The sequence below is a fragment of the Zonotrichia leucophrys genome, chromosome 18, assembly GCF_028769735.1.
Source record: "Zonotrichia leucophrys gambelii isolate GWCS_2022_RI chromosome 18, RI_Zleu_2.0, whole genome shotgun sequence".
NCBI classification, from domain to species: domain Eukaryota; kingdom Metazoa; phylum Chordata; class Aves; order Passeriformes; family Passerellidae; genus Zonotrichia; species Zonotrichia leucophrys.
Genome location: NC_088187.1, coordinates 3,189,603 through 3,217,433, shown reverse-complemented (window position 1 = coordinate 3,217,433; position 27,831 = coordinate 3,189,603). Strand labels below are relative to the sequence as shown.

General features: G+C 48.1%; 1 protein-coding gene across 5 annotated transcripts; it reads left to right on the top strand.

Moving 5' to 3' along the window:
- The first annotated feature begins 3 nt into the window (after positions 1 to 3).
- Positions 4 to 27,367, top strand: PRPSAP1 (phosphoribosyl pyrophosphate synthetase associated protein 1). 5 transcript variants are annotated; one of them, XM_064728408.1, is made up of 11 exons: positions 4 to 138; positions 808 to 919; positions 9,976 to 10,028; positions 12,162 to 12,228; positions 16,796 to 16,968; positions 17,375 to 17,490; positions 18,184 to 18,239; positions 18,729 to 18,874; positions 24,751 to 24,821; positions 25,483 to 25,629; positions 26,282 to 27,367. In XM_064728408.1, the coding sequence occupies exons 2-11, from the start codon at positions 837 to 839 to the stop codon at positions 26,438 to 26,440; spliced, it is 1,071 nt and encodes a 356-aa protein (XP_064584478.1). In that variant the 5' UTR covers positions 4 to 138; positions 808 to 836; the 3' UTR covers positions 26,441 to 27,367. The 5 variants fall into 5 exon arrangements, with proteins under 5 accessions (XP_064584478.1, XP_064584477.1, XP_064584479.1 ...); XM_064728407.1 differs by lacking the exon at positions 4 to 138 and adding an exon at positions 187 to 302; XM_064728409.1 differs by lacking the exon at positions 4 to 138 and adding an exon at positions 354 to 668.
- The last annotated feature ends 464 nt before the right edge of the window (positions 27,368 to 27,831 follow it).

Below are 27,831 nucleotides of genomic sequence, written 5' to 3'. Positions count from 1 at the left end.
CACTTCAGCCACCGCCTACACCCCGTGCCTCTCACCGCCGAGCACAAGCGGGAGGCAGCCGCGCTCTGAACCGCCCTCAGGCAGCGGGAAGTGTACTTATCCCCCGAGGAGGGACGTTTCTGCCGCTGTCCTCCCGAGGTACCGGCGCAGTTGGAGCAGGCGGTGAGGGGACGCCGCGACGGGGAGTGCGGTGGCGGCGGTGCCCTTACCTAAGATGGCGGCGGGGGGCGGGCTTTTCCCGCCGAGAAGATGGCGGCGGAGGGAGCGGCGATCCGGCGGGGTGGCGGGACGTGCTTGGCTGGGTGAGGGGAGCGGGCTGGGACCGTCCCCCCCAGAGACCTCCCCCTTCACAGGGACTTCCTACCCCGCCATGGAGACCTCGGTCCTGCCCTGCTGCATCACAAAGAACCCCCCCAGCCTTTCTCCCTCAGCTCACCCGCACCTTCTCCAGCCAAGGCAGCCCCTCTCCGCCTTGCTCCCGCCCTCATTTTGGGCTCATCCCTCCCCTCCTGCATGAGGGGCCACTGGGTGGGTGTGGGGTGGGGTTACCCGTTGCCTGTCTACCCCTCTGCTCCCCGAGGCAGCCGCTGCTCCATTTTATCTTAATAATCATAACCTCCACCCTCCCGTTCATACTTTGCCGCAGGAATGGAGCAGCAAGTCCATAGGTAGCGGAAGGGTCCCCACCCTCCTCTTCCCCCTCCTCCTCCCCACCCCTTAAGGGGCGGTGATCGCGGCGGAGAGGAAAGAAAAGGATGCCACGGAAGCTCTTGTTGCCTTATAAATCTGTTTTTTCTCACTTTCGAGCTCCCCGGGGGTTGCATGACTCTTTGGCGATGAACGCGGCCAGAAGTGGCTACCGGGTCTTCTCGGCCAACTCCACCGCAGCCTCCACCGAGCTGGCGAAGAAGATCACGGAGTAAGTTGCCTTCTCTTTCAAGTTTCTTTCTCCCCCATCGCTCCCCTGCGCGGGCAGGAGCCCTTCCGAGCGGCTGGAGAAGCTTCTGGCATCCCCCCGCCTTGCCAAGGCGTCTCCTGCGAACACCTTTGTGGAGATTTTGCTCTGGGAATCTTCACCAGCTCTGCCTGAGCCAGCGATGGAAATGGACCCGCCGCTTGCTCCCTTCTTTGACGTCCATTTCACTGCTGGAGAGGCTGGGTTGCAGCAAAAGCTGTTACTTTTGGGGAGGGAGGAGGTGAAACTTGGCTGGACAAACCTCAGAAAAGCTGTTTTAGCTCAAAACTTTCTCCGACTCCTGACCTGGTTTTCCCAACAGCTTCGGTGCTTGGGGCAAGGGGAGTGTCCATGTGCACATCGGCACCGAACCTTGCGCTGACCAGAGCGGATCTGGGAGAGCTGGGCAGCCTGTGCTGCTTGGTGCGGGGTAAAAGTCTGCCCCGTTTTCTTCAGCCCATCAGTTTAGGCAGAGTTTGACCTTGTCTTGTCCGGGACAGGTGCGCTGGGTCCTGCTGAGTGAAGGGTGTCACAGCTGCCTCCAAAATGGGGCTCTTGGTGCACAGAGCTCTGAGTTTCCCCCAGCACTTGAATGAGTTCGGTTCAAATTGGAGCAGTCCCAGCCTAAGGGACTATTCTGAGAAGGGCATCTGTGTATTGGGCTGTCAGCTTAGAACAGGGTCTGGATTTTCTTTATGCTGTTTCTCAGCTACTGTTCATAGGCAGTTGATCCCAAAATCGAGGGGTCTCAGTGCTTATTTCCCTGCTGCAGGTTACAGCATCCCAGTTATCCTTTCTAGGTGTCTGTGTCCCGTTCCCATCTCCAAGGGTGTGTTTAAATTGGAAGTAGGACTTAAGTACAGGTGTGCTGCCACCTTAAACTATGAAAACACTTTGCTGTTTGTCCTGCTCGCTTAATAAATAGTGTTCAGTCCTTAGCACAGATTATCTCCACAGAGCTGACTTGTCTGTTTGGCTGGGAGGTGTGTTGGATAATAGTGATGAACTTCTTCAAGTGTGAGGCTAAGAGGAAAATCCTTGTGTTTGGGAGTGGAAAGCTTTTTTGTTTTTGTTTTTTTTTTTTTTGGCTCATGTATTCTTGCTATCTTTGGTCAGTTCTTTCGCTGAACTCTGAAATTAATATATCTCTCTATAAAAATAAGTTTTGCTGCAGCAGATGGAACAGAGTTCTGGAGGGCTTGTTCTGTTGCATCAACATAGCACAACAGAATTCCCCTGGGGACGAGCTCCCAGTTCTCAGGACTGGAGGAGCAAACAGGCCATCCTTCTTCCTTGCTCTTTGTCTTAAAAATAACTCCCTTCTTTTTAGAGATGAAATGAGAAGAGACATGCAGAGGCTTCCCCAGGCTGTGGTGCTGACTGGGGTGGTGTGCTGATGTTATCCCAGGGATGCTCTGAGGGGGAAAGAGGCAGGATCTGGATCCAGAATGACCTCTCCATTCCCTCCTCGATCTCTCACCAAGTAAATTTCTAATAGCAGCAGTGTGAGGTTTCTGCCTTGGCTCTGCCATCAGTGGGATGGTGGCACGAGCACAGCCCTGTGACACACAGCTGCTGTTTAACTGAGGCTTAAGGACATTTATCTTTGCTGTGGGTGCAAAGTCTGGAACTCTGTGCAGTACAGATTTGCCCACAGTAAAAAGTCTCCCAAAATTCAAGGTATTTTCAGCATCTAGTGCTGTGGTTTTGCACTGCCTTCCCTTGGGAGCTCAAGGGCTGTTTCAGCTGATCTGTAACACATCCCTTGTTCTTTCAGGTTGCAAAAGATGCGTGGCTGCTGCCTTTCCCCCATCTCACATCTCAGCCTGTTCTTTGCTGGGGAGGTCAGTTGCACCTTTAAATAGAGTTGGAGCAATCTTACAAGGGTGAGTCTGTCCTCTAATATTGTGCGTTCCTTTTAAAGTTTTTTTATGACCTTGAGTAAAAGTACTAAAAGAACTTTAAAACAACACACAATATTAGGAGGGCCCCTTGAGACACCTGTCCATCTGAGCTCTGTCCTTTACCTGTAGGTGTGAGCTTAAGATCTCTACTTGAGTGGTTCTGACTTATCCTTTTTAAAATCTCAAGCCCAGAGAGGAGCAGTGTGACACTGCCCAGCTTTCAGACACCTGATTTATCTCCTTGCTTTGTTTTCTGCAGAACTTCCAGAGCTGCTTTCATTTCAGGCTCTGAGCATCATGTTCTGGCACAGCTCTGATCTTCATCATTCCCCTTGAGCATTCTCTAGTTATGGGACAGAGATTGATGATCAGTCTTGCTTTCACTTCAGGTTTTCAGAGCTTTATTTGGTGGTAGTGACTGCCAGGGAGAGGAGATGGTTCTGGATTATGAAGACCTTGTGAAACTTGAAATAGGGGAGATGTTCCTTAGATTCAGCACCCCTGAAACATAAATAAACCCATATATTTACTTTTCCCTTATAAATTGAGAGTGATGATTATTTTATTTAAAATTCTTTCCATGATGGAAAGAAAACTCTTGCTGTAATTAGGAGACTTGGGACCTGATTACAAACTGCATTTTCAGGGGAGAAAGATAATTTCTGTGACCTAATGGGTCCTAATTCTGGTCCCTAATGGGTCTATGTGCTGGAGGGAGGCAGACCTAGGAAATCCTTTTGATCTTTAATCCAACAGATGCATTTAGATCTCCCTCTGACTGCAGTGCTTGGCTCAGCAGGTACAAATATTAGATTCTACTCACTGCTTATGTGTTTGGCTTGGAGGGGGGTGGTGATTGAATCTTGCTAATGCCTCCCCAGAGCTCCTGCAGCTCTGTGCTGTGGGATGTGATGCTGTCTCACTGCCAACCCTGGATGTGAGTATTCCAGAGATTCACTCAGTTTGCAGCGTGGAAAATGCCGGTGAGCTGAAGGTAAAGCATTGCCATGAGCCTGAACAACATGGAATTAGGAGAACATGGGGATTTGTGTTTGGGCCTGTGGCTGCAGGGAGCTGGGTCACAGCACTAAACCCAGGGTGGTGTTTTCTGTGTTTGGATGGGAGGGGAGCCCTGCTTTGGGGGCAGACTGTACATTCAGAGGACTTGCAGCAGCCTCCCTCAGCTGAAGGGGGATTTCTGGAAGGAAATGTATTCTTTAGGTGGCAGAGGGGAGTCAGAGCATAAAGCTGCTTCTGGGAAAAATAACATTTTAAGTCCTGCAGATAAATCACATCTCCAAGCAAAATTAGCTGCTATCCTCACATTAGCTCCATCACTACACCAACTCCTCTGGGACATGACAGCATCATGTCATCAAAAAACCAAAAACTCTTTATGGCTTTAAAAATCCTACTCAGAGCATTTGGCCAGCAAAAATTCCTATTGATCTGGAATCTGTAAACACTGCCCAGGAAGGATGATCTAACTTTCTGCAGTCTCAAAACATGCCAAGAGGATATGAAGCTGTGAATACAAAAGTGTTTATAAAACATGTCTCAAATTCACATCTAAATGCAAACAGCTCAGGAGTCACCTATGGTTTAATGAGGAAGTGACACACTGCAGCATTTTAGGAAACATTGTATCAGACTGGACTTTTTTGCTGAAGACTCAAAAATCACTGTACCAGGCTCTTGAGACAAAGGGCAGTCAGAGCATCTCTGTGCTGTTCAGGTGGAGCACAGAATAAATGAGCAGGCTGGGCTCATGTGGAGCTTTCTGTGCTGGCCAGCACAGCTTTAGGGGAGGTTCCTTCTCCAGGAGTGGGCTGGTGGGAGCAGAGCAAGATCTGCCTGGTGTTTGCCACTAGCTGGGCTGCATGGCTTTGGTGTGGCTGCAACAAGTGATTCCAGTGGCAAATGAGCAGTAGGGACTTCTGGATATTCTTCAAATATCCAGTTGTGCTGGGTGGATGGAGAGAGGCAAAGGAGAGCTCAGATAGTTTTAAGGATATCTCAACAGATTGTATCCAGGAAGCTGCCATTCCCTTTTCCTTTCCTGGCTGTTCTCATACTGGGGGATTAGGAAGTGCACAGCAGAGCTGCCATTGTGCTGGCTGGACCATGACTGATCTTTATTTAAAGATTTGTTCAAGTTTGAAAAGCAATTCAGAGTCAGGCTGTGCCTTGATTTGGCCACAGTCAGGCACAGCACAGACCCTGTGTCCTCTGCTCCAGCTCCTCCTGAGGCTGCACCATTCCTGGAGTCTGTTCATGTGGGCAGAGTTGGGAGTTTGCAGAGCTGAGACCAGGGAAAGTGTTTATAATGAAGAGGATATTGCCAAAATAAAATATCATAATTAAGAGCTTTGTGTGCAGGTTTCTCTTCAGATGGAATGTTAGTGCTGTGAGCTGGCCTGAAGCTCCTTTGGAGATAACTTGACAAATGTCTTGGATTCTGGTCACAGAGGGGGACAAGGAAGCACAGCCTTGCTGAGGGCACTGAAACAGGCTCTGATGGCACAGAACACTGGGAGTACATCTGCCCCTCGAAACTGATTCAGCTGAACGTGGAGTCTCTCTGGCTGCCCTTTGTCTCAAGAGCCTGGTACAGTGATTTTTGAGTCTTCAGCAAAAAAGTCCAGTCTGATACAATGTTTCCTAAAATGCTGCAGTGTGTCACTTCCTCGTTAAACCATAGGTGACTCCTGAGCTGTTTGCATTTAGATGTGAATTTGAGACATGTTTTATAAACACTTTTGTATTCACAGCTTCATATCCTCTTGGCATGTTTTGAGACTGCAGAAAGTTAGATCATCCTTCCTGGGCAGTGTTTACAGATTCCAGATCAATAGGAATTTTTACTGGCCAAATGCTCTGAGTAGGATTTTTAAAGCCATAAAGAGTTTGGTTTGTTTTGTTTTTTTTTTTCTCTTAGATGCTGTCATGTCCCAGAGGAGTTGGTGTAGTGATGGAGCTAGTGTGAAGATAGCAGCTTATTTTGCTTGGAGATGTGATTTATCTGCAGGACTTAAAATGTTATTTTTCCCAGAAGCAGCTTTATCTCTGGGTGTGTGGTCTGGGTTACCTGCAGTGGCACTTTCTCTGTCCTAGGGCAGCTCTGCCTGTGTCTGCAGAGGAGTGATCAGTAACTGTGGTAGCCCAGGTTCTTGTGATTATGCTGTTAATCCTGGGGCTGGATGAAAACAGCCCTTGCTGTCAATTCAATTCCTCTATCCTCTAAAGCAACAACCACTTGGGAGCTTCAGGTTGGAGAGGATTTTGAGAGAAAAGATTTGGGATGGAAGAGAAAACAAGGGAGAGGTAATAGGAAGGGGAAATTTATCTTTGAACTCTGGCTGCTGCCGGGCTGTGTGTGTGCCCTGCCCTTGACTTCCATGCAAATATCCCTTTTGATAAAGTCCTGTGGAATTTGGTGCTTCACAGCAGGAATTGTACCAACAGTCCCCTCTTTATTGTTCTTGACTCAGTCAGGCTTTATCAGACTCCTTCCCTGGCTGATACCTTGTCTAAGTGAGGCCTGGAGGAGGGGATTTGGTGCCAGGTGGGTGCACATACCTCAGCTGCTCTGGGGGAGCTGCCTCTGGACCCTGCTGTGCCTGTGGCTCCTCTGCAGTGCTGCAGGCAGGGCTGCTCTGGGACTTTCATGGGCAGCTTTAGCTCATATCCACTGCTCTTGTTTACTTGTAGTCAGCAGTTGGAGCAGAGCTGGGATTTATTGTCTGGCTAGAGCTGCTCATTTTCCTAAGCTGGCATCTGCCTTGTGTCTGCTGCTCCCTGCACCCAGGTTTGACAACTGAGCTGTTTTAGTGCCCCAAGCCAGGCTGGTTTAGTTCCTCTTGCCATGGGAGCAAATTTGCACTTGTGATTTCTTGTTTCAGCAGCACACAAACTGCATTGCTGCTCTGTGCTGAGTAGGAGAGCACTGGGCTCTGCTTTCTGCTGGCTCCATCATGGAATCATGAAGTTGGAAAAGAGCTTTAAGGCTGAGCACAGCTGTTAACCCAGCTCTGCCAAAGGTGCCATATCTCCATGGCTTTTAAACCCCTCCAAGGATGGTGACTCCCACTTCCCTGGGCAGTGTGTTCCAAGGCTTGACAGCCCTTCCAGGGAAGAAGTGTTTCCTAATATCCAATCTAAACCTCCTCTAGTACAACACGAGAGCATTTCCCCTTGAGCACCCCAAATCTGGTTTTGTTTGCCAGCACTTAGCACTGAAAGTGCCACCTTCCAAGGGCTGTTTTGCTGAGATGAGTCTGCCTGGACTGGTTTTGAAGCTTTCCTTCCTTGCCCTGAGATGCAGGGCTGACTAAGAGCACTTGCACAGGCTCTCCAATGGATTTCTTTTCCCCAGTGCTGAGGTGGGATTGTGCTGTGTGCAGTGAGGTCAGGGCACACGTGCCTTCAAGGGGAGCTTGCAAGACTTGCCGTGCAGTTGTGGAGGAACAAGTGTGAGTCATAAACATTTCCCACCACACACTGCTCTGGGCTGGGGGTGTGTGTTTCTGAGGTTGTTTGGACTCAGATGCCTTAGTATAGAAGTGGAGAAGACCCATCTTCCTTGATCAGCATCGACTTCGTTTATTGACTCAATCAATCACTTTTTATAACCGTGTTAATTAAGTTCACGCATATTGCAAACCCGAGCTCACAATAGGCCAGAGATAACACACCAACCCCTCCTTTTGTTCCCAATACCAAGATTTGTGTTCTCAAAACTTACTTTTACTTTCCCAAAACAGCCAAAGATAGAATATCTACTTGTTATGAGAAAGCTGCCTGAGAACTCTGGTATGCAAGGTTCTCAAAGCCTTCATGTTTGTCACTTTTACTTGTAATTAAAAACAACCTGAGAACTTCTACTGTTTACAGAAACAGGCTGTGAGAATTTGCTCCTCACAGCTGCCTTCTAAGCCATTTCTGAAAAAACCTCCAACACCTTAGCAGTGATTAGGACTAAGCCTGGTGCTTGCAGATGCCAGACTGTCCTCATCAGGACAGCAAGATCCCACCTGCAAAACTCACCTCTTGTGTCAGTCTGGCCCTGAGGTGCCCAGGCTTGCTGATACTTGACACTGAAGATACTGAGGATGCCTTTGCATTGCAGCTGCAAGTTTTAACCCAGCTGAGCTGAGAGGAGCCCAGGCAGAAATCTGTGAGACTTGTCTGGCTGCAGGGGATGCTGCAGTTGTACCTGAGCAGGGCTGGTGACAGTCTGGCACATCCAGCTCTCCAGGGGGATGCTGCATTTGTGCCTGAGCAGGGCTGGTGACACTCTGGCACATCCAGCTCTCCAGGGGATGCTGCATTTGTGCCTGAGCAGGGCTGGTGACAGTCTGGCACATCCAGCTCTCCAGGGGATGCTGCATTTGTACCTGAGCAGGGCTGGTGACAGTCTGGCACATCCAGCTCTCCAGGGGATGCTGCATTTGTACCTGAGCAGGGCTGGTGACAGTCTGGCACATCCAGCTCTCCAGGGGGATGCTGCATTTGTGCCTGAGCAGGGCTGGTGACACTCTGGCACATCCAGCTCTCCAGGGGATGCTGCATTTGTGCCTGAGCAGGGCTGGTGACACTCTGGCACATCCAGCTCTCCAGGGGATGCTGCAGTTGTGCCTGAGCAGGGCTGGTGACACTCTGGCATGTCCAGCTCTCCAGGGGGATGCTGCAGTTGTACCTGAGCAGGGCTGGTGACAGTCTGGCACGTCCAGCTCTCCAGGGGATGCTGCATTTGTGCCTGAGCAGGGCTGGTGACAGTCTGGCACGTCCAGCTCTCGTGGTGGCAGTTTAGTCACCAGCCCAGCCATTGCAAAACGTGCTGCCAGACACTCAGTGGGCAGGGGGTGTGTGCCAGGACGTGCTCTGGAGCCAGCTAAGCAAACACATCCCATGGCATCTGAGTGTCTGTTATCTCAGCTGTCCCAGGCACGCTCTCCAGGCCAGCTCCAGCTGGGACCTCCAGCTTTGGCTCACAGCTGAGCCCAGCAGTTGCTGATGGCACAGAAGCAAGCCAGGGTCAGGCTGTGTTGCTTTCACTTCTGACAGCACAGATCTTTGTGACAATTGAAGTGCAGGGCTGAGTTAGTGGCTGAGGAGATGGAGTGAGACCAACTGCTGAAGGCTGTAGACCAGAAAAAAAACCCAGCAGAAGATCTGGACTCTTCTGTTTGGAGTTAGTCCTGATCTGCAGAATTTTGGCACATATCCAGGTAAATACAGTACAAGTACAGGCAGGAAACTGCTGCCACAGTCAGCGTGGTGAACAAAGGTCTTTTTCAGGCATAAACTGTTTCCTAATTCATTGTGTGGCCATGGCCACAGAGCAGATCCTGGGAGAGGAGGGAATTGCCCCACTCCATCTCACTTGGCCAAAGCATCTCCACTGCTGGCTCAGGTTAAAGCACAACAGCCTTTAAGTACTTACTAATGGATTACTTGTCAGTACAGTTAAATACTGAAGTGTCACCTGAGGGAAAAGTCTGCATTTTGGAGCCTTTTCAAATGCTCTTCAAAGTCAGTCTTTGTTTTGTAAGAAAGAAATTAAAAAAGAGAAGGAAGGTGACTAATCTTTGTTGCGATGAGTGTTGTAGATTTGATATTTGAGAAAAGGAAGGAGTAATTTGATAAAATAAAAAACCTGAAGTTAAAATCTCATTAATCATTTGAGTTATTTCAGAAGGAAGGTTCAAGGAGAAAAAGGAAAAGAGGTGGGAGTCAAAAGAAGTGACTCAGGTGCTGTTAATTGAGTCTGAGTAAATCATTGAACTCTAGTTGCACATCAGAGCTGCCCGAGGGGGCATTGCAGAGGCTGGCAAGGTGTCCTTTGCCATCAGGATCACAGCCTGTGGTCACTCCCACAGCTCTGGGCACAGCAGTGACCTGCTGCAGAGCTCTGTGTCCCAGGGCCCCCTCAGGGCCACCAGAGACCCCCAGGGAAGGGAGGATGATGTAGTTCTGCAGCCTGGCTGCCTCACTCGGCTCCCTCTTGGGCAGTGCTGTGGTTTGGTGGTGTGTGACCTGGTCCAGTCCTGCTTGGCAGCACAAACTGCTGCTTCCTCCATTTCTCCATGTCTAATGTCCTTTTCTTCTTTGCAGGCGTCTCGGTGCTGAGCTGGGGAAATCTGTGGTGTACCAGGAAACCAATGGAGGTAAGAGAAATCTCTGCTATTTGCAACTGTTTTGAGGTAATCTTAGAAATGCTGGGCACCTCCATTGGCCAGACCTGTCTAAGAAGTGCAGTGATTCAGCTGTGATGTTGCTGCTGCTCCTGGCACTGCTAAACCTCCAAGGCTGACCTTGGACAAGGCAATTAAACATGTTTCTTGTTTTCCCTGGTTATCTTGTTTGTCTGCCCATCTGCAAACTCTCCTCTAGAGTTCTGCCTCAGGTTTTAGCTGCTGCCAAATCTTTTATGCTCTTATGCTGAGCAAAACATCTCCAGATTTAAAAGTAATGCCCTGCTTTTTCAGTGTCTGCCTTGTGAGCTTTTAAATTATTCCTTTCTTTCAGCCCTTCCCTGTCACACAGAATTTACAGCTGCCCTTGCTTTTAAAAGTGCAAATTCATGGCTGTGCTGGGGAAAATGCCTCTTGGAGGTTGCTTTTGTTTTTAAGGAGGTTAATACTCTGCAAGTGACCACTTTCAGATGCTGGGCTAAAACACAAAGGTATTGGCCAGCAGAGTTCTGTGGCCAAGAGTCATTTACTGTTTCAAGACCTCTGATACCTTGTTTGCCAGAGAGAGTAGAACCAGAGAGCTGCTACAGACTGGAGGAAGGGATGGAGGGTTTGTGGGGTGCTGCTGCTGTTTCAGCCAGGATGGGCCTCACAGTGGGAGAGCTGCTGTGCTTGTGCTTGGGCTGCCTGGTGCATTCCTGCCCAGCAGAGCTCGCTGCCCTTTGGGCTTGGTTTTAAATCAATTAAAAAGGTTGCTTGCTCTGAGGTCTGAAGTGGTTTTTCATCACTGCCCAGCAAATGAGTCTGCTCTCAGCAGAGCCCTGTAGGGTCACTGCCAGGCCAAGGCAATTGGAATTGCACAGCTGAGGAGCTGTCTCTCCTCCTCCTCCTCACCCCTGCCCTCCAGCTCAGGACTGTGTGGGAAGGGAATGGCTGAGGGAGGCACCTTGGGGAACCTGCAGTCATTGTTTGGCTTTGAGAGCTGCTCCAGGCTCAGCTTCAGGAGGGACATTGAGATGCTTGAGCGTGTCCAAAGGAGAGCAACGAGGCTGGTGAGGGGCTTGGAGCACAAGCCATATGAAGAACGACTGAGGGAGCTGGGGTTGTTCAGCCTGGAGAAAAGGAGACTCAGGGGTGACCTTATCACTCTCTTCAACTTCCTGAAGGGTGGCTGTGGTGAGCTGGGGGTTGGTCTCTTTCTCCAGGCAACAACAGACAGAACAAGAGGACACAGTCTCAAGCTGCGCCAAGGGAGATACAGGCTAGAATTAAGGAGGAAGTATTTTACAGAAAGAGTGGTCAAATACTGGAATCATCTACCCAGGGAGGTGGTAGAGTCACCATCCCTCGAAGAGTTTAAAAAAAGACTGGATGTGGCACTTGGTGCCATGATCTAGTTGAGGTGTTAGAACATGGGTTGGACTCGATGATCTTAAAGGTCTCTTCCAACCTAGAACTTCTGTGATTCTGTGATTCTGCCTTTGAGTCAGGGACTGTAGGGGTGGTGCTCAGCAGAGACCTCCAGCCTGTGTCAGTGTTGGAGTGTCTTGAGATTTGGAAGTTCTTGCTCTGAACTTGGTGCTGCTGGTGTTGCCCTGAGCTCTCCAGCCAGCATAGAGCTGATCTCATGGTAAACTGAAAGAGCAAAGTGCAAAAAGTGCTGAGTTACCTTCTTGGAAGTACTGAAGGTTGTTCTGCCTTGGGTGGTTAACTGCTCACTAATGAATGTGCTGTTTACAGCTCTCAGCACTCCATGGAAGCATGAAAATGATTTCTCATTGAGAGTTAGGTAAATTGTCTTCTAAATTTTAAAATTCTCATTTCTAAATTCTAAAATTCTAAATTATATAAAAAATAAACAGCTATTTCAGCTTGCTTTTGCTTTGTAAATATAGCTAACTCACTAGTGTGTTATGCCAACTGTACCCAGGTCCAGCCTTTGGAAAATCCACTTGGCTCATCTGTGTATGTGCATGCACAAAGGGCAGAGGAGCGAGTCCTCACCTGCCCTGACCAGGGGACAAGGTTCCTGCTACAGCATGGTGTGTTGTCACTGTCAACCTGATGTTTGGAAACAAATCTGACTCTGTTTTCCATCCTTTGCAGAAACAAGAGTTGAAATAAAAGAGTCTGTCCGTGGACAGGATATCTTCATCATACAGACAATCCCCAGGTGAGGCACTTGTGGCTCAGGTTTGGGTGCCTGGATCAGGATGGTTCAGTGGTTTGCTCACTGTAAAGCAGCACAGTGAGCAGTGGAATTGCACTGTTGTCATTGCAGTGACTGAGATTAGGGCTCACATAGTGCTAAGCTGTTAACATTCCCATGGGATTGGTTGCAGCTTCCCATCAAATAGCTGGAGTGTGTCACTTGAGGCAGAACAGAGTGACTGATGCTTTCCACTGAAGCCTCCCTGCTCTGTGGCCTTGCAGGCTCAGCTGTTGGGTGATGTCTGACTGGATTTCCATCCCAGGATGGGGGATTTTCCTCTGCCTCCCAACCACCAGGCAGCAGAGCCACCATCAAACAGCAGCTGCTGCTTTCCTTGCAGGCTGGATTACTCTTCTCCTTCTGCTGGAGAGGTGTGAAACTGAACTGGTGGAATTCCACAGCCTCCCTCCTGTGCTTTTACAGTTTGTGATGATGGTGGGCCTTTTTGGGTTTGATTTTGGGCTGATCTAGGCTTGCACTAAGAGAAGTGCTGCAAATAAACAGGGGGCTAGAAAAGCATGGGTAACCCCAGGAACCTTGCTGCCTCAGGAACAGCACCAGGGTGATGGGAAGGGAGCCTACAAATAAATGATAACTTCAAATTGACCTGCTGTGAATAGAGGAGGTCCTTGGTTTGGTCCTTGGTCCTGTTTTCAGGGATGAGGTATTGATATGAACAAACCAAGGACATTCCTGCTCTGATAGCTTTTTCCAAGTTACCAAATTCTGCTCAGATTTTGGAGATCACAAGAAGTAATAAGTTAGCAGAGCTTAATTTTAGCTCAAAAGTAGCAGGGAGCAGAATTGCTTGGATACAGGATTTTTCCTTGCTTGCCAGAGAAGTAGAGCCCACTGAGAATTCAAGTTCATTTCCTCTGTGAAATGCTTGGCCTGTTGCAGAGAAATCAGTAGGACTCCTAGAGCAGCTTACTCACTTGTGGAATTCCTCTTGCAGGCAGAAACATGTTCCTAGGGCTCATCTCTCTCCAGAGAGATGCCCCAAGTGTTTCCTCCCTCAGGGAGCAGCTAAATCTCTGCAAGATGAAAATCCCCTGCTGCAGGATTATGTTTTGGGTGAATGGTGCCATTCTGTTGTCCCTTGTGAAGGAGTTTTCTGGAATAACCTGTAACTGAGAGCTGTGTAAACATGAAACAGATCAAGTGTTCAGAGAGCTAACTCAGGGCATTAGGGACAGGAGCAGTTTTGGGAGGGGAAAACCTCCCCTTTGGTTTTAACTTGTTGATCCCCTTGTTTTTCCATTAACTGAGTTCAGGGATTTGGGCCAAGAAATGGATCTTTTTTAGCCAGAATGTTCAAGGCCCTCCAGGTGAGGAGCCAGTGTTGTGCAGCCAAGTCATCTTTCATTCCTGAACTGCAGCTGTGCCTTGCTGCATTGCTGGAGAGGACAGGTTCAAGGACATCTCAGTTCTGCAGTGGCTTTCAGGGAGCTTTTCAGGAGAGTCAAAACAACAACTGTGGGGAATAATCTAAGAATAGGATTTCTACACTCAGTAGTGGTTTGAAAAGAAAATATTAGGACTTGTTAGTAGAGAGGGAAACAACCTTGTTATGCTGCAGTGTGAATTCACAGTCTGCATCTTAAATGCACAGAGATCACAGAAAGACCTGAATATTTGATAGAGGCTCTCTGTCATAGAAGCTGTAGCACAACCAAAAAAAGGGTGACAAGGACAGTTACCATCCAGGACTGGTGCGTGGACTGGCATTTGTGTGAGGGAAAAATCAAATAGAAAAATGAAGGGCTTGGTGATTTTGTGATACCATAAAGGCAAAAGGAGCCTTTTAGTGCTGAGTGTTGGTGCTGATTGTTGCAAAGTCCATGGAGAGTTTCTCATAGGGTGTTTGCTCAGCCTCCAGAGCAGGGGTGGCCCAGGCAGGGATCAGGAGCAGCTCTGGTGTGGCCAGCAGGGTGTGGGGGACAGCTGAGCTGTCTCTGAGTGTCCTGGTGATGAGCTGCCAGCCCCTGTGTGAGGTCTTGGCTCAGCCCTCCTTGCAGTAACTAACTGAGCATGGCTTCAGGGCTGGAGATGGGGAGGGCAGCAGGGAGCCTGGGGTGCAGCAAGGAGCTGGGGTGCTCCCTTGGGGTGCAGCAAGGAGCCTGGGGTGCAGCAAGGAGCCTGGGGTGCTCCCTTGGGGTGCAGCAAGGAGCCTGGGGTGCAGCAAGGAGCTGGGATGCTCCCTTGGGGTGCAGCAAGGAGCCCTGGGGTGCTCCCTTGGGTTCCTGTCAGGGAGATGCTGGGGCTGGGCTTCTCCACCACTGGTGCCCCTGGCTGGGGTCAGTGCCCCTTGCAGAGGAGCAGGTCAGTGGTGCCTCAGCATGAAACCATCTCAGCCCACCCACCCTGGCCTTGCTGGAGGGACAGACAGACAGGCACATCCACCTCTGCCCAGTGCCTGTGGCTGCTGCTCTGCAGGAGCTTCCCAGAGTCCAGCTTGGGGTCCTGCTTGAATGCTGGGAGAAGTCCCCTGCTTGGATAACTTCTCCATCAATGTGGCTGCTGGTGTCCTGTCACAGACATCTTTCATGGAAAATCCTTTCCTTAGGATTTTTCCTCCTTAGAAGCTGAGAGGCCTCAGGAACAAAATGTAAACATTGATTATCTGCTGCTGTGGAATGCAACAGGTGCATCTGTGATTGGCCCATGTTAATTGTTTCTAATTAATGGCCAATCACAATCAGCACAATCAGGCAGAGAGTCTGAGCCACAAACCTTTGTTATCATTCCTTCTTATTCTCTTCTTAGCCAGCCTTCTGAAGAAATAATTTCCTCTATTCTTTTAGTATAGTTTTGATGTAATATATATCATAAAATAATAAATCAAGCCTTCTGAAACATGGAGTCAGATCCTCATCTCTTCCCTCATCCTGAGACCCCTGTGAACATGAACACTGTCACAGTGTCCTGCAGCAGCACCAGGACTGCTGGTGCCTTTTGAAGCCCCAGTCTTGTTCTCTACCTGCTTTCCAGGTGAATATGTGTGGATTTTCAAAGAATAACTTGAAAAATAATGATGAAAAATACTGAGTTTCTCAGATGAACTTTCAATAGGCTTCAGTTTGACCACTTTGTTTTTGTATGACACTGATAGTAGCATCTTTTTCTTCTCTCCCAGCCCCACTGGCACAGCTAAATCACCAAAGGGAAGAAACAGTTCTTTGTTGTCCTGTGTGGCAGGGGGCTGTGTTTTATGTAATTCTTGGCTGGGTGCTCCAGAGCCAACAAAGCTTTCTTGTGTGTAAATGGCATTGTGTGCACAGGCTGCTGGGGCCAGCAGGACAACAGAGACAAAAGAAGGGGCACAAGTGGAGGTTAATTTCCAAAGGAGGGCAGAGCAGTGGGGAAATGGAAATGGTCAGAGGTTTGTCATGGGTCATGTCTCTGGGCATTTGGAGAAGCTGTGTCAGGAGGAAAACAGGGCCTGTGGTGATGCACACAGTGTCTCTTGGTGCTGGCCTTAAGAAATAAAGAACTTAAGAAATAAGGGGAACTAAAAGGAACTCAGCTTTTTTCCCCCATCCCAAAATTAATTAAAATGCAGATTAATGCACTTTTACTGGGCCACTCCAGTCATTGTGGGAGAGCAAACTGTAAATGGGATATTTCAGTCTCATGACCAGTGACAGGACTCAAGGAAACAGCCTGAAGCTGAGTCAGGGGAGGTTTAGGTTGATATCAGGAAAAGGTTTTTCACCCAGGGAGATGCTGAGCACTGGAACAGGGAAGTGGCCACAGCCCCAAACCTGTGTGAGCTCCAGGAGCATTTGAGCAGCACTCAGGGACAGGGTGGGATTGTTGGAGTGTCCTTTGCAGGATTAGGAATTGTGTTCATGCATACTCAAACTCAGCATATTCTGTGATTCCTCTGCTTAGGTTACTTTTTTGTTTGGTTGTTTTTGTTTTCAAGAAACAGTCCTCTAGCATTTCCTGTGCTGTTGTTCCTTCCATCTCTAGATCAGCTAAAGAGTGTGGAGATGCTGTTGCCCACCAAAGTGCTGTGTCTGGAGTTTATACTGCTCCAATTGCAGCATTTCTTAAGGCAGGAAAAATAACCTGCCTTACACTGTTAAAGAGGAAAATACCCTAAGAAATCCAGTGTGGATGAAGTTATGTTGGCTGCATGTGTGCTGCTCCTTTAAAAGACTATTTTATTTCAAATTACACTGGATCAAGTGACATTTGTTCCAAAGTAAATTCTATTAAAAGCCTTTTTTGTCAGATTATGGAGGGAAATCATCATTCACCATGTGTTAGAATATAAAATCAAATTCCAGCCCACAGCTCTTGAGTGCTGGTGTCATGTCCTGTATGTGTAAGTGTTGATTGTGATTTGTTGTGGCGTGGTGGAAGGAGCTGTGTGGCTGCAATCTGGGTCTGGCATACATTAACCTGAGATGCAGCATTATTTCCTTGGGATTTTGGTGAGGGCTAAGCTGGGTATAAATGGAAAAGGAGTTGCACTGGAAAAACACCTGCTAATATTTGGCATTGTGTTCCAATCTCCTAGAGATGTGAACACTGCTGTCATGGAGCTGCTGATCATGGCCTATGCACTGAAGACTTCCTGTGCCAGGAACATCATTGGGGTCATCCCCTACTTCCCCTACAGCAAACAGAGCAAAATGAGGAAGAGGGGCTCCATAGTCTGCAAGCTGCTGGCTTCAATGCTTGCCAAGGCAGGTGAGTGTCCCAGGGAGCAGCAGCACAGCAGCTTTGGTGCTGCTGGGCATCCCAGAGCTCATCTGCCCTTCCATTCTCCTGGTTGATGTGGGGATGTGTTGCTGAGATCTTGAGCCACATTAAGTTAATTTTCTTCAGCTTTCTCGTGTTTCTTTGTAACTTGCATCTGGGGAGGTGGCCTAGAAATGTTACAGTGAAATCCAGAGTCAGCCCAGTGCTGTGGCATCACATGCCTGCTTCTCATTATGGCTGTGGAACTTTCTGTGTTCATCTGTTCATGATTATTTTATGCCAAGGCATAATAGTCTGAGTAATAGCTAAAACAGTCTGGAAAATGGAGATGTTGAAGGAACTCCAGCCACGTGGGAATATTTTCAATAAATTGTTGTCTTTTTTCCCCCCTTAGGTTTAACACACATTATCACTATGGACCTTCATCAAAAGGAAATCCAAGGCTTCTTCAGCTTTCCAGTAGACAACCTGAGAGCATCCCCTTTCCTGCTTCAGTATATACAGGAAGAAGTGAGGTTACTCTAGTTCTGTGTATATCAACTTGTCTGAACTCATTTTATTGTCATGCCAGCATTGGGGCTGTCCTTAAGTAGAGGTGATGGTGTCAGTTGAGGTCAATCCTTCTGTTAATGAATTCTTTCTCAGGGAATACCTATTGCATGTTTCATGGGCAGATGTTGCATTTCTCTGACTGGATAGAAACTGAACTGCAGCACAAGCAGGAGAGGAGCTTGCTCTCTGTGGAGTTAGTGCCATTTGAGAGATGCTGCTTGTGCCTCTGCCTCTAATCACCTCTGAAATCCTGTTAAACTGCTCCCCTTCTCCCTTTGTGCTGTCCTGGATTTCTGTCTGCTCTGAATTATTGATAGACTTTGTCTTGGGCTGAGTGTAGGAGTGCTGAGCACAGCAGGGCTGGGAGCAGGGCATGGAGGTTTTGTTCTCCATGTGCAAAAGATGATGATTTATTCCCACATGGAGAGTGCAAGGCTTCCCCATATGGAAAGGGTTAAACACAGTGAACATTCCCACCTTTGCAGAATACACAAATTGGAAGCAAGTGCAGTTCCTCTCTAGTTTCTTGTCACAGAATGATTATTTGGTTCTGGGGAGGAGGATGGGTGAAATTATTCAGCCATATATCAAACCAGTTACTCCCTAGGAAGAATATATTTTTAAAATTAATTAACTTTTTATCACATCCAGATTCCAGATTACAGAAACGCAGTTATTGTAGCCAAATCTCCTGGTGCTGCTAAAAGGTAAATGGATCCTTTGCTAGCTGGTTAAAAGTTATTTGGAAAATACCTGAGCTGGTGGAAGATATACCAGGGAAAGTATGGGAGGGTGGCAGATGGGTTGAGAATCTGGTCATAATTCTTTTGTGGCTGGAGATGGGATGGATATGGTGCAGATAGAACTTTGTATTCCCACCCCTATGGGTGTAACTCTGGCAGTCTCACTGAGATGGTTCAGCTGGGGTTCACCTTGCTGCTGGAGTTTCAGCAGTGCCTGACCATCTCAGAAAGAAATTGGAAACGTGGAAGGAACACAGGAGAGCCTGTGGTGGAGCCAAGGGGCAGAGTGGGATATTAATAAGGAATGAAGAATCCCAGCCAGTGAGGTTCCTTGCAGCGAAAGGGCCGCAGAGGTGCAGCCTGTGCTTGCTGCAGCTGTGGGAGAGCCTTGCTGTGGTGGGCTGTGAGCTGCCCCAGCCCAGCAGGTCCCTGAGGGGCTGCTTTGTCTCTCAGGGCTCAGTCCTACGCCGAGAGGCTGCGCCTGGGGCTGGCAGTGATCCACGGCGAGGCGCAGTGCACCGAGCAGGACATGGACGACGGGCGGCACTCCCCTCCCATGCTCAAAAATGCAACTGTGCACCCTGGCCTGGAGCTGCCAGGTAAGATCAAGCTTCTCTGCTTACCTTTTGGGAGGGGGAAAAAAAGGAAAGTTTGGTGGGAAATTTCTGTTGGTTTATCTGTGTGGGTGTAACCAACCCAAAGGCAGTTAGACCAGTGGGATTTTTTTTTTCATAGAAAGGTTGATATCAGTGAGTTATGGGAGAGGTCACAAGGGAAGGTTTTTATTTAACTCCTTCTGGCCATGCAGAGCATCAGTATTTTCTCCATGGCTCTGCCTGCTCCATAGTGTTAGACTGACAAACCTCTGATAAAGGTGGTGCTTTTACAGTGTTCAGCAACAGAATTCATTGAGCTGATGAAACAAGGGGGATGTAAAAGTGTAAGTAATGAGATAACAACCACTGAGCCAGGCTGTTGGCTCCACTGGGGAGGGGAGGGCTGGTCTTTGTCTTCCCTTCTCTGCAGCCATTGTTACTGCTGGAAATCTTCACCTTGACACCCAGATGATCATATTCCAGTGTCTGTTTTGACAAGGATTTGAGGTTTATGTGACTGGGGTGAGTAGGTTCTCCAAGAGCATTGTTGACTTGCTTCTGGAGCTCTTGCCATTGATTTGGGAGCTGAGAGCAAAAGTAAAAAGAGGAAACTTTTGTGTTCTGGGAAATGCCATCCTCAGGATTGCTTGTATTCCTGCAGCAGCCAAATACCAACAGTACAATCAAAATCCAGCTCCCTTTTGGGAGGATTTCAGCTTTCTAGGCAGGACAGAAATTGAGAGCAGGAAGGTGGCTGAGAAGTGCCCGTGGGAAAGGCTGTGTGCTGCTGTGTGTGGCAACACCAGCAGTGGTTTGGGTTGCTGATAATCATCTAATCTTTGGGAATTTAGGGAGAACATCCAGCCAGTCAGTGGGCAGCTTGTGGAGGGGAGGCAAGTAAGACTGCAGGCCTTTTACATCACCCCAGCTGTGTCTCACTGCAGTACAATCAGTTAAACAGTGCTGTTGTTGCTGGTGAAACTCCTCTTGGGCCTTGAGGGGCAGGTGGGGTTTGGCAATGAAGTTTGGGGCTTTATTGTTCTCCTTTTGACAAGAGGATTTTTTCCTGCCTGTCCAGGAAAGCAGGAATTTGCATGGTTATTCTTCACTTTCTCCTTCCCCTCCTATTCTGGAGGATGCTGTCCTCCAGAATATCAGTAGCTGACATGTGTCTGCTATGGAGGAATTGATGTGATTGTAATTTTATTTCCAGCCATGTCACTTCTGAGAAGCTCAGCTGTGGAAGGTTGTGCTGCTGGAGAACCCTGTAAATGGTTGCTCATACAGAAATGTGCCCTTGTCCAGTTTAATTATGAATCCAATGGGAAATTGTTTTCAGTCCTCAGCTATCCAAACACAGACTAATTTGCTGTGTATCACCACTTTCTTATTTTATCTCCTGCTGCACAGACTCAGCACTTGACCAATGACCTTACATCCCAGCATGCCTGAGGCACAGTGTAAAACAGTTGAGCTGTGGCTTGGCAGCTCTGTCATGGGGTGGGTTGTGAGGCACACTTGCCCAAAACTCTCAGCAGAAGTTGCTTTTCTCTGCAGTTTTCTAACCTGAGAGATGCCTGATTTTGAGTGAGCTGGGTTCTGGAGGTGCAGAATTGAGATTATCCCTGTCTAAAAGCAGTCTGTGCATTCTGGTTGTGTCACAGTCTCTGAAAGTGCAGCTGGGATGGCAGTGCTGTGGGTGTCTGTGCTGACCCTCTCTGCTGTGCCTCATTTCTTGTCCAATTCAGGCATTTTCAAAGCATCTTCCCACCTCAATGTCACATGATTCCAAACCCTCATTCAGCGGGTTTGGAAACTCAGGGTTTCCTGCTGGTGAAAGCTCTGAGGGCAGAGTGTAGCAGGGTTCAGCTCTGTGGTTGGTTGTGAGAGGTCAGACACGTGCTGCTGCTCACAACTGGATATTCCTTACACCAGAACTTCCCTCACACTCTCTGATTGTCAGAACAAAAGTGATCTGTGAGTCTGCCTGGCTCAGCAACCAAACCTGGGCATGGCAGATGGGAGCTTGGGGATGTTCCTGGGGAGTACCTGAGACTTCTTGTGGGGCATCCCACCCTGGCCTACAACCAGATCAGTGTGGAGCATCCCAGACTTGGCAGTTTGTTAGAGGCAGGAGAGAGGTGAAACCTGTGCTGGGGAGCAGCCCCACAGCCATGGCTCATGCTCTGTGCCATTCTCCATGGGCTTCCTGCTGAACTGGCTGGGCCCCTGTGTCCTGGCATGCACCTCCTCCCCCTGTTCTAGCAGGGATCATGTGCCTCTAATTAATGAGTGCTAGGCAGTGTAATGGCTTAGTTATTGTCCTCTGAGTGTGGCCTGATGTGATATTGTGATTCGTAGGGAGCCACAACAGAAAAACGCCAGAGGTGCTTCTGATTGCACTTCAAATGCTTCCCTAGAGCAGCAGCAAGAGCCCTCAGCAGAGCAGCCCCTGGAATCAGAGCCTTGGGGGCAGGATGTCACTCCAAGGTTATTCCCTTTGATTTGTGCCTTTGTGTCTCTGAGCTTGCAGCTGGCTCGGGGCTGTGCCTTAACAAATGCACGGGGGCTCTTTGCCTGTTTCCTGGAGAAAAGGAGTGGGGAACCATCTGTTAAATCATTCCAGAGCTTTGTACAGAGAGCTAATGGTCTGTCTGAATCCCAGAGCCCAGCAAACTGCCACAAAGGGAGTTTGGGGGAGAAGCTGGAGTGACCATGGCTCTGCTCCTGTTCCCTACCCCCATCTTGCCTGTGTTTAGGCTGGGCACAGGGGTGCTTGCTGTCCTTCCAAGGTTATCTCTACACAAAACACTTCATTCTTGAGCAGCCTTTTGCTCCCAGGCTCTGATGGAAATGCAGCATTATATTTCTTGGTGATTGTCACTTGAATTTGCACTGTCAGCTCCAAACAGAATTTATTTTAGTATTTCTTAAGCTGGTTTTGACCACTTAATTAAAGCAACATGTTTACACACCTGGGAATGTTCTTTCTTAGTGCCAGTGATCCTGCCTTTAACATGTGGTACTTTGGTGTATGTTATGCACATCTGAATGAAAGTATTCTTTGAAATTCTTGTTTTATAAAGAAATGGTGGTTGGTCTAGTTTTTTCTCTTTTTTTTTCCCCCTCAGAAGCTACAGATACCACAAGCATCTTTTCTTACTCTCCAGAAAAAGTCAGCAACTCTTTAAACCAAACTTGTACATGATCCAAGGGGTTACACCATACAGAAAATACCAGCATGGCTTATTTCTGTTCTCTTCTGTCTACAAACATAGAGGGTTTGTGTCTGGGAGGAAAATATTCTTTTATTATTTGAATCATTTCTCAAGGCACCTCCTCGTAGCAGTTCTGACTTGCACATCTTGATATGTTCAAAGATTCTGAAGAAGAAGCTGCCTGCACTAACCCTTGTGTAGACTCTCATCACCTTGGAGCAGTTGAGATTTGATGTGGTTGTGGGTAGATCCTTGGCTTGCAATTTTTTTTTCTTTTTTTTGCAGAGAAAATTGAACAAGGAAAAGGGAGAACATCTCTTTAAGATCCGGGTAGGTCGACACGTTGCCTACCATTCTTTAAAAATAAACCAAAATTGAAATACAGCTTTTAAAAAACCAGACAGAGATGCAAAGCACTGCTAATGTTGCTGGTTGCCATGTTAGCCTTTAAGCATAGCAAGGAATGTGTCTGCTTCCTTCATGGAGTAGAAGGAAGCTGATTTGCTGAAACTCCATATCTCTGTGAGTAAAACAGTGCTGAATTTCAGCTCCCCAGGCCTGTTCACATTTGTATAGAAAAGTTTCCCCTGAGCTGGCTGTTGTAAACAGAGATGGCACTCATCACTGGATACACACAGAGGCTGGGATGGCAGCCAGGTGAATCCTTTTGATACTTCCCAGCTCCCACCAGGAGCTCCATTACTGTCCAGACTAGACAGTAAACTCATAACTAATCTGAGCAGGTCAGTAGTGCCTGGAACTGGAATTTATGATCTGCTTATCTCTGGTGGTGCTTAATCTTCATTTATTATAAAGAATCTTCCTTCTCATAAGAATATTTTTCCTTCAGGATTTAGATGTGACTTTGCATTTGGTAGGAGACTCAGAAATAACCATGCAAGGGAGGCTGAGGAGTCTGTGCCATGAAGAGCTGTTGATTAACTCTTCAGTCCAAGGTAGTTGTGACTTTAACTGCAAAACCTGGCAATAAGTGATGGGACTGTGGGCAAAACAGAATTACTGGACACCTTTTATGCAGTTTTGGTAGGTTTATGGAAAACCAGCCTGTGGAGTAGGTCATGGATGTGAAGAACAGCTCTACATGAGGATCTTGGAAGTTGTGGTGTTTATAATTGCTTTCATCATATCCCTCAGTGTGAGTCACTCACCCACCTGTGCTTGCACTCTAAGCATTCCCAGGCACTGGTGAGATATGGGAATGCTACTGGATCATCCTGCTGTGCAGGATGGGGAGTTTGATGGAAGGCTTTTTTGGTGAGGAGAGCAGAGATCAATATTTAGACAGGCTTTTTGCTGAGCAAGGCTTTGTGTTCTCCTGCTGCTCAGGTATTACATTGAAATGGATTATCCTAAAAGAGAAAAATCTTGCTTTGTCTGAGCTCCTTGAGGCACTTGAGAAGCCTCTGTGGCCAGAATCCTGACAAGACCTGAGCTTACAAAAGGAGGGGGCACCAAGTGCCTTGGTAGGACACTTTGCACTCACTGTGGAGAGGACAAAACAGGGCTGTGGGGTGGGGAGGGGGGCCAGGTAAGTGTTACAAAATGCTGGAGGTGCCTCTTGGCTTCAGTGCTTAGATCAGCCCAGATTGTCACCTACTGACACATGTGTGCCCACCACAGTGTCCTTTCCATGCTGGAGGGTTTTGTGCCAGCAGCCCATGGCAGGTGAGAGGTTTGGCAGATGGACAGCAGGGCCCTGGCCTGTGCTGGAGCTTGGTTGCTGTTTGGTGTAAGTCTGAGGGCTGTGTTACATCTGAACACTCTCAGTGCATCTCAGATCTCTGGTGTTTTCATGATGCTGCTGGAATTTTAGCTGGGTGTGGCTTTGCATGGACCCTGTCAGTGCAAAAGTAGTGTCAGGAGGGAATGGAACCTTATTTCCCAGTACATCTCTTCACTGTGTGCCAGCTAGCACAGCCTGTCAGTTTGTGCTTTGATCCAATTGCTGGTTGCACTGAGCTTGTTGAACTGAGTTTCAGCTGGATTTTGTCCTACTCTTTCCATTAATCCACTTAAAAATAATCAGCAAATTTGCTTCTGCAAGCTTCCTTAAGCATTCTTTGCCTGAGCAGGTGGTATTAAGGTTCTTACACCCTCTCAAAGACCCCTCTGTGTTTGGTGATGTGAGAAAGCAAATGAGCTGCAGTGCAAGTCTCTGGTCCTACAGATGATTTATTGAGTCCAAGAGGTGAAAAGTTGCACCTTGTAAAGCACCTGCCCTTTGAGAGGTGCTGCTTGGAAATGCCCATTTGTTGTTATAGATGTGGAATGGACCCTTTTTCAAGTCCTGTGCTGGAGCACAGAGAAGGTCACTGATATTGCCCATAAACCAGGTGCTGCTTTGTAACTCTCCTTGCACAGGGGTCTGTTAGAGAGTTGGAGTTGCTTTCTGTTTCTGAGGTCAGTACAAAATCCCCACAGAAACAGAATTTCCTCTTTATGCAGCAGTGTTGTTCATTTGAGGAGAAAGGTGATGGTTAAATGAGTTCCTCACTTAGGTGGGTGTCAGGATCATGTCAAGCACATCTGTGTCTGCAGCAGTGTAAGATGTTTAATGGTTCAGCCCCTTGTCTGGTGGAGCTGTGGGGGTTTGACTCAAGCCTGAGTCACCTGGACTCTTTTTTTTCCCTTCTTCTTTAGTGATGATGGCCAAGGAGAAACCGCCAATAACTGTGGTTGGAGACGTTGGAGGAAGGATTGCCATCATCGTGGTATGAGTGTGAGGGGGACAGGTGGGGGGTGGCTTCCTCACAGCATCTTTCCTTCAGCTGTTCCATCCCTGAGGGTCACAGGGATGCCTGGTGTAGGAGTGGGAACCTGGTTTTTAGACACTCTTTTCTCCAGTAGTGCTGATGGCTTTGGTTATTTCAACTTTCTGTTGGAAACCATTTGCACTTCAGCTCTTTAAGCCCTAAAATGTCCTTGCTGCCTTGATTCTGTGTCAGATGTCTGCAAGTAATGAATAAATCCAGGGCACACAGAAAACTCCTGAAGTGTTAAAAAACCAAACAAAGCACTTGCCAAGCCTCTCTTACTTGCTATGCCATGCTGCAGTGTAAGTAATCAACATGCAGCTCCTGCCCCATGCAAAAATACTCCTTGCTGATGATAAACTGTGAGTGCATGTGCAGGGACTGATTTGTTTCCAAGACACAACATTTGTTCTCCACACTAGCAAAAGGGTCATTAAACCAGGCAAATAGCATTCACAGATTAGTCATGCACGTGGCTGTCCTCATCAGCAGCTGGAGTAGACAGGGATTCTATTTTTCATCTGTGTGCATGGCCAAAGCTGTAGTAGCCTGAAGATCCACTCCTGCCCTGCAGGCTCTGAAAACCTCTGGGTTTGATGTTATTTCTGTTTCTGCTCAGGATGACATCATTGATGACGTGGAAAGCTTTGTAGCTGCTGCAGAGATCCTGAAAGAGCGTGGGGCCTACAAGATTTTTGTGATGGCAACTCATGGGCTCCTGTCAGCAGATGCCCCTCGTCTCATAGAGGAATCCTCCATTGATGAGGTGAGGCTGCTCTCCAGACTGCAGAGCTGGGGTGGCACCAAAACTCACAAATTGATGTCCTTCCCAAGGCACGTAGCTCATGTCTGGAATTACTCATTTAATCAGGTGCTTTCAGTTAGCTGGTTCTTCACTGGAACACACACAAAAAAAAAAGTGTGTGTGATTAATCCTTGCTCAGATCAGATCTGCTTCCCTCTAGTGCATTTTCTCCCTAACAAAAATATTAGTCATCCCTGCCTGGACACTTCCCTCCCTGCAGCTGGGGCTGTGTGGCTGCCATCTCACTGTGAGCCCCTCTCCCTCAGCTGATCAGGGGCTGCTGCTACATGAAGAGGACAGGATTTCAAACTTAATAATAGATATTGTGATCTGAGTGGAGCCATCAGGACTCTGTTGGAGAGTGCTGGTTATGCACTCAGTATTAGATCCTGTGATCTGAGTGGAGCCATCAGCCTGTTGGAGAGTGCTGGTTATGCTGGTCCCCTCAACAGACTGTCACAGAGGGGAGACCATTTATTTTAATCTTTTTTCCTGATATGCAGGGAGTTCTCCCCCTGAACTGTGGAGCAGCAGCACACACCCTCAGGGTGGCTGCTCAGGGAGGGTGAATGTTCCTGCAGCACAACTTCCTTTCCTTTCTGGCCTTCCACAGGTGGTGGTGACCAACACTGTTCCTCACGAGGTGCAGAAGCTGCAGTGCCCCAAGATAAAGACTGTGGATATCAGTTTGATCCTGTCTGAGGCCATCAGGAGGATCCACAACGGCGAGTCCATGGCTTATCTCTTCCGCAACATCACCGTCGACGACTAAACCTGAGCCTGCCCCTGTCCTGGATTCCACAAGAGAAGGAAATCTGCATGGAAAGGCAATACCATAAAACATAGGCATAACACAGCTGTTTATTTTTGTAGGAGTGTTGAGGTTTTCAGGGTCTTGAGCCGTGAGATCTAATAGAAAAAAAAAATCAACCTGACCAGCACTTTACAAGTCAATAGAAGGGGCCACTGGCAGTGGGGGGAATTACACCTTAATTGAAAGAGATGGAGAAATGAGGTGGTGTTGAATTTTTAAGTTCCTTTAATGATTTTTTTTTTTTTAGTGTGTTTTCTCTTGCCCTGTAGGGGCAGAAAGAAAAGCTAAACAGAAGTAGCTGTCAGCTTGTGAGAAGGGAACAGGGACTGCTCATTGCTGTGTGGGCAGTGAGAGCAGCCTTTGGGGTTGTTTCTGCCTGTGTCTCACCCCAGAGCATGGAAGGGAATGTTCAGGCTGTGCTGCTGGCAGAGCTGAGCCCACAGCAGCTCTGTGCCAGCTCAGGGGCCTCTCCTCTCCTGCACAGCAGAGCAGGGACTTTCAGCAAAGCTCAGTTAGCAGAACATCCCAAAGGACAGCTTAGGGCAACCCATGGGCAGGGCTGCTGCCATCCCTGGGGCAGGGAGCTGGGAAAGGCTCCTGTCTGTGTCCCAGCAGAGCAGGAGTGCTAGATAATGTGTTGGCCTTTTCATTTTGCAAGCTTTGGATCATTATTGCTCTTCAGTGATGAATCATGCGAGGGTCTTGCTCCTCTCTGGGACATTTGTCTGCACTGCAAAACCAGGCACGATTTTTGGAGTTGCCTGGGGCTGAGTTTGTGGCAGAGTCTTGTGGGGAAGGGAAGTTGGAACAATATCTGCTTCTAATGCAGCTGTGCTCTCCAAAACACTAACACTGAACCTGCAATAAAAAGTGTAAGATTTTTCAGCTTTGGTGCTTCCTATGAATGCTGTGCCCTCTGAGGAGCTGCTGTGTGTGTTCAGTGGGGCTGTTGCTGTAACAATGCTCAGCTTGCAGCCTTCTTCCATGGGGAAGTTGGACTGGCTGATCACTCCTTTCTTGAGTGATACTAATTTTTGGGTGGAGGGGACACTTGAGGAAACAGCACAAGGTGCAGGTGGAAGGTTTTGTCTCCAGGATGATATAAGGATAAACTCCCAAACTGATCTTTCCCCTTGATGAGACAAACACACTCCTGAAAAAACCTACACCACTGGTCTGCTGATGTGAGGGACAAATAAAAGCTGCTGGGAGCAGCACAGGAAATGTTTAATTGTTCAGTTTTGGTTATCTTATACATTCCAACATATAAAATGTGCCAAGGGGCCAGCAGTGACTGAGCAGGACAAACCTTGAATAACAGGCAAACCTTGGCATGGAGTGCTTGGGCC

What these genes read in the sequence shown, in the direction of transcription:
- PRPSAP1 (XM_064728407.1), top strand. Translation starts at nt 215, where the DNA reads ATGGCGGCGGGGGGCGGGCTTTTCCCGCCGAGAAGATGGCGGCGGAGG. An exon ending in GTACCAGGAAACCAATGGAG is followed by an intron (nt 10,029 to 12,161) that starts GTAAGAGAAATC and finishes CATCCTTTGCAG; the next exon opens with AAACAAGAGTTGAAATAAAA. An exon ending in TCTCCTGGTGCTGCTAAAAG is followed by an intron (nt 18,240 to 18,728) that starts GTAAATGGATCC and finishes TTTGTCTCTCAG; the next exon opens with GGCTCAGTCCTACGCCGAGA.